Here is a 10,257-nt window from a genome sequence, read left to right as displayed (position 1 = left end):
TGGAAAATGGCTGCAATGAAACAAAGAGTGAAAAATTTAAAGGGGTCTGAATACTTTCCGTACCCACTGTATACTGATCTTGTGAGTTCTTGGAAGTGAACAAGTATTTGGTATCTGTAATTCTAAAGGCCATCAGATCAGACTCTTTTTTTCCCCCCCGTAACCCCCACTTCCAAAGTTGGTCGGTATCTTCAAAACAAAGTATGACTAATTCATAATTTAAAGTGAATTAAGTCTCTAAAAAAATAACTAAATAAAAAACCACAAACAATAAAGTATAGCAACTTGGGCACACAAACAAGCCAAGGCTGAGTCGACGTACCACTCCAAGGGTGAAGTAGTTGAAGTAGTAGTCGTTACATTTGGAAGGGACCTGCTTGTGAGGAGATGGAGAGTGGATCTTCATCTGAAATCAACAACAACAACACATAATGATCTGTAGCAGACGAGTGAGCTCAGAGTAAAGCAGATTACTTTCAAAACGAAAGCCAATATTTCCCTTCTGAAATAGCATACAGTGTTCTTCATGTAGCCTAGCTAGGCGTACTGTCGGTTTGGTGTAGAAATATAATATGTTCCAATGCAATAAGGTGGAGCACACAGTCGATTTATAAAAAAATAAAAAAGGTTTTCTTATTGCTAGCAATACAGACTCAAGTGATTCAAGTGACTTGCACAACCCGGTTCAGTTATGTGAGTGACTCAAAATAACCCAAATCCTTAAAAGGAACCGGGTTTGCCAGCTGTTAATCCACAGCAGGTTGACGCTCCTTATCTCCAAAAGTTGATTCGTACATAACTTTTTGCCACAGGCATTTAAAACTAATGGAAATAACTGTACTTTTTTACTTTTTTTTACCTTTACCGGAATGACTGATGACAGATGGCAGTGTGTGTGAATGAATGCTCAGCAGTACAACCAAACACACGTCTACAAATATTAGACTGCATGCTTGAACTGAACATTTCTCTGTTCTTGGCTGAGATGGACAACATAGCCCTGCATAAATTAGTCAGTGCCTAGCAGACATTTGGAATGCAGCTTAATGCTGACTAAACACCACGGTGAATTTCAGCCTGCGTGAATGTTTAAAAAAATAAAAAAATAATAATACAAATTTGAATCCCAAAATTGAAAATCAAATACTTATCCATCGAACAAATCTTTGAGTTTTTGGATCCAGGACTACAACAGTGCTAGCTCTGTCAGCACTGTTGTTAGCGCCGCACATCATGCGTGATCCAACATTCAAAAGGTGGGAGTCGACTACTGAGCGCATTTGAGTGAGTAAAAGGTTGACACTAAACATGCAAATTGCAGCAGTAGGTAATTTACTCAGAGCGTGGGTTTAAAAAAACTAACACTATGCAAGGGTGGGGGGGGATATTGAGCTGTCGGAGTGATAGAGGACAGGATGTAGATCAGGATAGGACGAGCAGGGCAAAGTGAAGATAATACAAAATAATTCAAACAACAACAACAACAATATGAACACAGAAAGGAACAGAGTTTTCCTACCTTGTCCTCAGACTTGTAGAATACTTTATGTGGCGAGCCCAGAGCACCCAGTACATCCTGACAAGAATCTCCAAAGTAGATGCTCCTTTCTAGGGACCTCACTTTACCGTCAGCCATCCCGCCCGGACCGCAGCCTGCACTCACACATTAGAGTAGATCAGAACTAATTCAATCTCCAGATAAATGTCAAACAGCAAGTCAGTGACAATGACTGTCTCCCTGAATGTGGACTGTTGGACAAAAGCATTTGTTATGTCTACCATACAGATACATGGTCCAGACATGCACCTGCAGCTGTGCTTGTCTATGTCACGGTTACACCAAACAGTTAAATAGTTTAGGATTATTCTGCAGTACAGACACATTTAATTTGGTCTTTACGGCTGATATTTCTTTTCTTTTTTTAAATGTCTACATTGTGTTCATTGCCAATTTAAAAAAAAACATTTGATTTTTGGTTTTGCTCCAACTGTGCAGCAGTGTGACAGACTGCAGTAGAAACGTCAAGGGAAGTCTGGAGCAAGAGAAAGAAAACTGAATCATCCTGTGAATCAAAATGTAGATATGAGGATTTGTGAGGAAACCCCTTTGGACACACGTTGATTATAAATTCCAAATCTTTCACACGGAGACATATGTTACCTGCAGTGAGAAGGCGGAGTTTGAGCCCCAGTGGCCCTGCCCGATCTCTCAGGACATCCACACACTCTGCAAAGATGTTACCAAGGAAACAAGCCAAAGGCATTGCCGGAGCTCTGAGGACAGAGAGAACAGTGTGTTTGTGTATTCGGATGTGTTTTGTTGTTGTCCGTCACACAAACAGCCATTAATCAATGACTATCTACTGCTTTCGCAAAATCTTTGTTTGCGAGCCTAGTTTGCTCCCATGCTGACACAACAGTTTGGTTTTTGGTTAGTTAGGAAAACTTTATTGTATTTTAAATCTGAGTAGTTTGATGCAGACTGAGATGGAGGTTAAAGCTTTAGTGCGTAACTTGTTTATATTAATAAATGTCCATTTCATTCAAGCCATTTCCAAATGAGTTGCTACAAAGCTAATTAATTACTTAATTGATTATGTTTTAATTAATTACTTAATTAATTAGCTCCACAAAACTTTCTCTGTATTTCTCAGTATGGCTTTGTTTACAAAATGGTGTTGTCCGGCGACTTTCGCAAAGCTAATAACCTCTTCTGAAGAGTCCATGTTTTTTTAATCCTCAGTTTCCTCCTGGGCTACAAGCACCTGCGTGGAGGGGGTGTGGCGGTGATGCGCGATCACAGGCGGCTTGTGGATGTGCTGTTTTGTTGTCATTACTTACAATTCCTCATGGGGCGGACAGAATCTACACACTATAGCTGTAACCTCCTCCAAAGATTTTAGATCATTAGAATAATGAACACTGAGCATTGTGTGCACCCTTTGGTAGAGGTATGTGCATTCTGAGGGATGTCTAGTTTGTTGATCTGAATGTGTGTATGTTACCTTGTTTCTTGCAGGTTGTTGCCAGTGTAGATGTGCATCCTCTTGACCATGGCCCCGTGTGGAATCTGAAGGGAGGCCAAACCCATGGCAAAGTTAGGCTGCCAAGGCAAAACAACTGGGAGTAGTACGGGACTGTTGGATACTGGGTTTGTGTGTGCACAATAGCAACAAATAGATGTTTTACAGAAAGAAATTGTAATCATGTAGAGAAAGATGTGATCATGTATGAAGAAGCATTGTGCAGTGAAACGCCTCGTGACACACGGACTGACCCTAATACCCCCATTCCAGAGGTAAAATCTCAAACACAATGATTCCATTGAATACACATCTTAATCCAGTTTGGACCAGTTAGGTAACAACTTTTAATCTGAGAGAGGTCCAATATAAAGGGCGGGAATCACCAAGGGCCCCACGATGTACGATATTATCATGATTTTTATTTCAAGATACAATATTATCACAATTCTTATTTCACAATGCGTTAATATTGTGATCTCAAACAAATTGCGATATTCTGTGATATATTGCAAATCAGTACCTTTTGTTGTAAGCGTGCTCTTCATAATGTACATTATTTAGACAAAGAATTTCCCATGGGGTACAACAAAGTCTAAAAGTCTCTGTCTTCCATGTCCTGTCATCAACTGTCCTCTCAAATAAAGGCCAACAAATAATCTTTAAAAAAATAAGATCAATACTTGGCGTTGTGTGTATCAATACAGTATTTTGCCAAAGAAAATACTGCGATACTATGCTGCGTTGACTTTCTCCCCCACCCCTATCCAATCAAAATGAAGGGTGACTCAGCAGAGGTTACATCATTTCTCTGCTGATTCTTTGTGCATTTACAATTTAAATTCATCACCAGGGAGCACCGGAGATGCAAAACAGCTGCTGATGAGTCACACTGATATTGAGGTAAAGCAAACGCTTGCAGGTACAGTAACCCCCACTCAAAAGATTAAATTAATTGAATGAACAATTTTAGAAGTATATGGGAATTTCCTCTTTATCATTATGTGTTATTGTGTAGATTAATAGGAAAGAAACATCACAACTAATGTGGGAAAGATGAAGGGGTCGGAATATGTTCAGACCATAACGCAGTAAAACCTTCTTACACGCTCATAACAAAACAGGAAACAAACAACAGCTGAGGGTTGAGCTTTAGAAAAAGAAATGCAAATACTCACACTGGAAGCTGAAACTACCACATTTGCACCGGCACACAACTACTGAGCACAAGCTGTTCTTTCACTAAACCAAACGCAACTATTGCAGCAGTTCAGCCTGCAGCTCAGGAAGGATTGGAAAGTTTAGGATATAATCGTTGCAGTTACTATGACATCACAGACATGATGGGATAAAAAGATGGGATAGAATGCAAAAAAAAAGCCTTGTCAATGGGATATGAAGTCTGAGGAAGCAGTAAAAACATCAATATGTGATGTGTGCTTTCACAGTGGCAAGCTGCAGCATGGAGCAGACGGCGGGGCAGCTGGGTCACGACATGCATCTCTCAAGACATCCACAGCTGTGCAGTGCAGACAGTAAAACATCTGGCTAACTGTACAAACCTCAATCCAAAATCAAATCCACAAAGGCAAAAACCTTCACGCTTTATGAACAGTACGTAAAAACAAAATGTTCATTTTCCAGATTGAGATGTCATATTAGGGCTGCTCAATTGTAGAAAATATCATAATCACGATTATTTTTTATCATTATTGAAATCCTGATTTTTTTTTAACGTGATCATTCATTGACTTTTGTAAAGATGTTCCAATTACTGAATTAAAGAAAACAATTGAATTAAAGAAAACAGTAAGCCAGTTAAACAGTTAAACAAATGAACAGTGAAAACACTTTGAACTGTGAAGTGTCCCATAATACGTTTTTCTATTCTCATTCAGAACACAAGTGAAAATAAGAGTTTACTTGCAAAACCTAATGTGCAAAATAACGATTTTTCTAGAGTACTCTGTTTTTGTAATCGGGAGGAGCCAACATTGTAACGGTGATTGAAAATGTAGTGAATTGTGCATTACTATTACACATTATGTTAAAAATCTGTAAGCTGCTGGGTGTCTGTGTCTGTTCTGGAGAATTAAAATATGAACTCATGTTCCCTGAGCCATCCCGAGTCCCTAAACTCCCTACCGCAGTCCAAACTTGACTGCTCACATAACACTGCAATAAGTCTTTGACAGTGCAGTATAACACTGGAATTCATACTTGGTGCATTTAGAGATCTGTCAAAGTTCCTTTTGATGTTTCAGAAAATCTGCCACAAAAGGTTTCACATCCTGTGTCACATCTCTACGCACTTTGGATAGCTGACATCCAAGGAATAAAAATCTTTTGTACCCACGCAGATAACACACGCAGCTAGACAATCATACTGTCAACATGCACTTGGTTTCCTCATTCAGTCCCACATTATTATCACAACATAACATTCAATTCATCCACCCGGCTGACTCTTTTCCTGTGTGCCACAATCAGACGGAGTTATGTGAGAAATGAAAAATGGTTGATTCTAGCTGACAGGGATTCAGGGATGCGCTCAAGCAACGTGACCTCAGACTTTTCATCTGAAGGCTGATCACTTCAATAACATGGCTGCTGCTGCTGCAATTCCTCCGGGGATGTAAAATCAACCCCTCAGCCCTGGTTTAACTGGCAAAAAGCAAATTGATTCTTACCTCGTATTTTGGAGCTTCATTCCATGAGTCCAGTTGAAAGGAGAAAGACAGGCCGCGAAAGTTGAGATGGAACAACTGCTCTGCAGCATTGTAAACTGCAAGAAGAGGAATGAGACTGAAAAGATGTCACAAAAGAGATAAATGACACGGTATCCTCAATGGCTTTACGCTTTGTAAAGTACCTCCAGGGTGCGTAGCTCCGAATGACTGGTCTATTTGCTCTATTGTGGGGGCAATGGCCTGAGAGTTGAAATGTACTCCACTGAAACACATTACACAAACACACAAACAGCCAGTGTTAGTACGGCTATTAACATTCATACAGGATGTACTGCATTAGCTGAGGAGCTAATGCCAGGGAAGTGAAATAGACTCCACTGAAAGACAATCACACACACAGAGTTTAAAAAAACACATTAAAGCAGGCTGACTCCATTACTGTGATCTTTTTCTCAAAGTAGCAGTATATCTGTGAGGAGCTAGGTCTTGTAGTTAAAAATGGTCTCTGTGGCAACATAAAACGAACAGCGTATACATGCAGTAACCACCATATAGATCTGTGCCTGCAGATAATGGCCATTTAAGAATAACAACTGTGAGTTTGGGACAGGGATGCTTGATCATGGAAAAAAATGATTTGGTTAACAATGACATCACAATTATTTAACACGATTACTCATTGACTTTTGAACAGATGTGGTAATTATTAAACTTAACAATGAGAAAGTTAAACAAATCAACAATGGAAACACCTTGAACTGTGAAATTTCTATTTGTACTTTTCCTTTAGAACATTTTTTTCACCATTCAGAACAAAAGACAAAATAAGACTTGCCAAATTAATTGTACAACCCTTATCTGAGATGGTTTTATCCTTTGCTGCATTGATACTAACACGTTAATAACAATATGTTTAGAAACGTTTTCGACTTCATTTTACAATTATTACAGTACATCTACTCACCAGTATTTCAACTTGACTTTGCTCAGGTCATACACTTCAATCACCTGTCACTCAGAAAGATGAAATAAGTTAGGAGACAATGGGTACAAAATAAACAGTAAGTTAAACGTCCATAACACAGTTAGGTCTGGAGTCTAATATTTTTGCCAGCTATCTAGAAATAGGGGGCAATGTTGCTGCTGCTGCTAACAACTGGAGAAATGTTACTTACAGCCCTCTCTCTAAATATTTGAAGTGTAACTCCATTCAATTCAATCATTGTTAAAATTCCTGTCTATTATTAACTAATAAATAAATAAATGCCTATCTTATTGAGAGGCAGTCTCCTTAAATCCACCACTGTCACCTTGAGTCTCTGACTTGTGGCATCAAACAGCAGTTTAATCCCATCCTGAGTCAGGTTCAGTATAAGGTCATGGCTGAGTGGCGTCTGGACGGGAGGAAAAACAAACTCATTTATTAAAAGAGTGGCACCATGAACAGATATGAACTGAGACAGACCAAAAGAAGCGGTTGTTCAACCTAATTTAAGGGAAACAAGGCACACAAGATGTGGAACTGGACATGAAATGGCCATGTAGATGAATCTGTGTTTTTATATCTGGTGTCATTCGTGTTAGCATGAGCTGTTCCCAGTTGCTCTTGAACAAATCAGGAAGCTAAGAGTCATGGTGTTGAAAACAACCACTCTGACTGACTGTAGTTATAGCTATTGGACCTGGGGAAATAACGTATATTTATATTTAAATGTGGCCTGAGCTTGAATTTTTGAGGCGGATGTATAAAAATCAAAAATCAAATTAAGGTACACTAAATTGGCCTGTTTCAATTTTTGTTACATGGTTATGTAACAAAACATTTTTCTTTGTTTTTTTTTAGATCCGTTGATCTTTTTAAAGAATTGTGACCAAGATAACAGCTGGAAACTTAGGAAATAGACCTTTCAGTGTTCTCTGGTGAACATATCATGCAATGGCAACACTATTTCGGAATTCTTTCAATTTGGCAGATACTTAACCAAATAAAGAAATTTGACAAAAAAATCCAACTAAGTAGGATTGTAAAAAGACTGTATTGTTGTGTTGAGAGAGAGAGAGAGAGAGAGAGAGAGAGAGAGAGAGAGAGAGAGAGAGAGAGAGAGAGAGAGAGAGAGAGAGAGAGACCATAATAAAGACAGACATTTGGCCATCTCACCTGTTCACTGTATAACACCTGGACATTTTTAATAATGCGGCAGTGTTTCTGCAGAATAGAGATGGCCTGGGCCAATGGCATCCCTGTTAACAAAGGATATGCAAACACACACACATGAAGAGAAGAGGCAGTATTTCTTATGGAGCCTTAGCCATTTCAATAACACAGAACAAAAAATAATTTTCAATAAAGAGCTATGAATAGCTTTTAGTCTATTTTTTCTGTTTGTGTTATGTTCTTCTAATAACTTGAAAAGGTTGTTATCAAACTCACCTAAGGCGAATTCCCATTGCTCATTTCCTAGTGATCTCTCAGGCACCACCTCCAGATCCAGCATTGGCAAGTAGTGGGGGGCAGGCTCACCTCACCTCAAGACACAATGGGACCCTCTGAGGGACCCTTTCTCTTCGCCTATCTTTCCCTGATCACAGCACAGTCTCACAATAGTTTCAGATGGCTACTTTAATTCATAACTCCATCTACTTGTTTTTCTGAGTGTGAGCATCAAACAGCCACTCAATCTATGGGTTACAGTAAAAGGTTGGCTGTCTCACGTTATATGTGATTTAAACGTGTTGAATAGTGTAAATGACATCCGCAGAGCCACCTGTGGCTGAACACCTAATGCTTACAGAGATACAAACGTTTTTTTTTTTTAAATAACAGTTTAAGAAGTTCCCCAGCAATGACTGACAGTCTGCCCACAAATTACACAACCTGCCAGCCAACCTAAAACGTACCAGGCCAGCTGTCAGTTAACCTAGTACTTGTTTGTGTGGTTTAAAATCGATACGGATAAGAAAGGGATAAAAGGAGTTCACTTGGTTCGACGTCAGGAATGAACAAACAGAAGTCAGACGTGTTTAACAGACTCACACATCTCCAGTAGGCTCCGATTTAACATGGACTTGTTCGGTTACAGTGTTGTCCTTCGTCTCCAACACACCAACAAAGCACCTGATCCAGTGACAAGCACTTAAAAACTAGAGGCACGACTATTCACACTGTTAGCTATCGTTATCTGCCACTGCTGGGCGGTTACGAAAGCATCAAAGCTTGACAACAAGACAGTTTCTTTGCGCTATGAGCTAACGTTAGCTGACGAGCTAGCTGACCCTCCACGTAATGGCAATAAAGTACAAATATATACGTATGTGCATACAAATTCTAAATTCAAGACAAAGGAAATTAATATCGCAGTTCAGACTAGCACGACATAAACAAAGGCAGCACGCCAAGCCGTCGGCATTTTTTTTTTTTTTCCTGTCTTTCTTTCTTCCTTTCACCAAAGGTTCAAGCTTTGGAGCTAGCTCTTCTGCCGCTAGTGCGCAAAATAAAAGTCCTCACTGTGAGACGTTTTGTCTTGTAACTCATGAGCTCGTCAGTCGGTAAATGCCCACCGTGTCCCTTGGTAAGGTTTAATGCGTCTTCAATGTCAACAGCGGATAAGAGCAACACAGTGTTCAAACAACAGCAACTTCAGGCATCAACAACAGCCAGCGGAATCAGCTGATAATTCAACTTCCTGTGTTCGACCCACGTTAGGTTGACGTGATGACGTATTAGTCAGCTGACATCGAACAGATTTGATACAAAAAACACGAACAAAACTCTTTACACTAACAGTTATCCATTACTTAATTATTTTGGCAAACTACTTTATATACTGTAAATACATGTCGTTTCTTGAAAACTGTTCTTACATTTCCGTCGTTTCTAGAATAAATTATGCTTTATAAGAAATATGTTAAATGTTATAACATATCTATGTAGGCCTCCTTAATCCGTGACTGACCACTTGTGAGACAAGATAATAATAATATTAAACCACATGTAGGCCTAATAATAGTGATAATAATAATAATAATAATAATAATAATAATAATAATAATAACAACAACAATTTATAATTTATCATAGTTTATTCAATTATTATTGATACACTTGCTCAGCTGTCTCTGTTTATTGTATTCTCTTGAATATGCCTTTTTGATTGTAAAATTGTCAATATTTAAATTAAAAAAAACTTTACATTTTGTTATTGTAAAAAGGCTATAACAACACAATTGATCATTTTCTATTTGTATTTGATGTAAGCTAGCCATGTGTTGGCTACTCTATTTAGCCTAAATTATTTCTATTTAACTGAATTCTGTATTTACAGTGCTCCTCTCTTTTGGTTAGGTTAGGCTATATGTTGAATAGCTTTTTGTTGTTATCCTTAGGCTTTTCTGATACACTGTCTTTGTTTTCTTTTTAAATTTGAATAAAGTTTATCCGGGAAAACCAACAAAAAGCAACATCAAAACATGAAAAAATGATAAAGATCCTTTGACAAATAGCCTATAGCTTATTTGAGGTCAAGGCTAGTTGTTGTTGTTGTTGT

The 10,257-nt window shown here is 38.6% G+C and overlaps 1 protein-coding gene across 2 annotated transcripts in view; it reads right to left on the bottom strand.

The window, feature by feature from the left end:
* c8h16orf70 (chromosome 8 C16orf70 homolog) overlaps window positions 1–9,413 on the bottom strand; it is an 18,316-nt gene extending 8,903 nt beyond the window's left edge. The window contains exons 1-10 of one of the 2 annotated variants that reach the window (XM_034878871.1): window positions 8,145–9,413; window positions 7,872–7,954; window positions 7,024–7,107; window positions 6,678–6,721; window positions 5,896–5,975; window positions 5,714–5,808; window positions 3,006–3,103; window positions 2,162–2,274; window positions 1,520–1,653; window positions 323–406 (exon numbers count right to left, since the gene is read on the bottom strand). In XM_034878871.1, coding sequence (XP_034734762.1) covers window positions 323–406; window positions 1,520–1,653; window positions 2,162–2,274; window positions 3,006–3,103; window positions 5,714–5,808; window positions 5,896–5,975; window positions 6,678–6,721; window positions 7,024–7,107; window positions 7,872–7,954; window positions 8,145–8,208 — 879 coding nt within the window. In that variant the 5' untranslated portion in view covers window positions 8,209–9,413. The remainder of the gene's footprint in view (window positions 1–322; window positions 407–1,519; window positions 1,654–2,161; window positions 2,275–3,005; window positions 3,104–5,713; window positions 5,809–5,895; window positions 5,976–6,677; window positions 6,722–7,023; window positions 7,108–7,871; window positions 7,955–8,144) is intronic. The other variant, XM_034878872.1, reaches the window with a different exon arrangement.
* Between the last annotated feature and the right edge of the window lie 844 nt (window positions 9,414–10,257).

This window comes from Etheostoma cragini, chromosome 8, assembly GCF_013103735.1.
Source record: "Etheostoma cragini isolate CJK2018 chromosome 8, CSU_Ecrag_1.0, whole genome shotgun sequence".
In the NCBI taxonomy this organism is placed as follows: Eukaryota; Metazoa; Chordata; class Actinopteri; order Perciformes; family Percidae; genus Etheostoma; species Etheostoma cragini.
The sequence above is the reverse complement of the archived record's forward strand: the minus strand, read 5'-3'. Positions and strand labels throughout refer to the sequence as shown.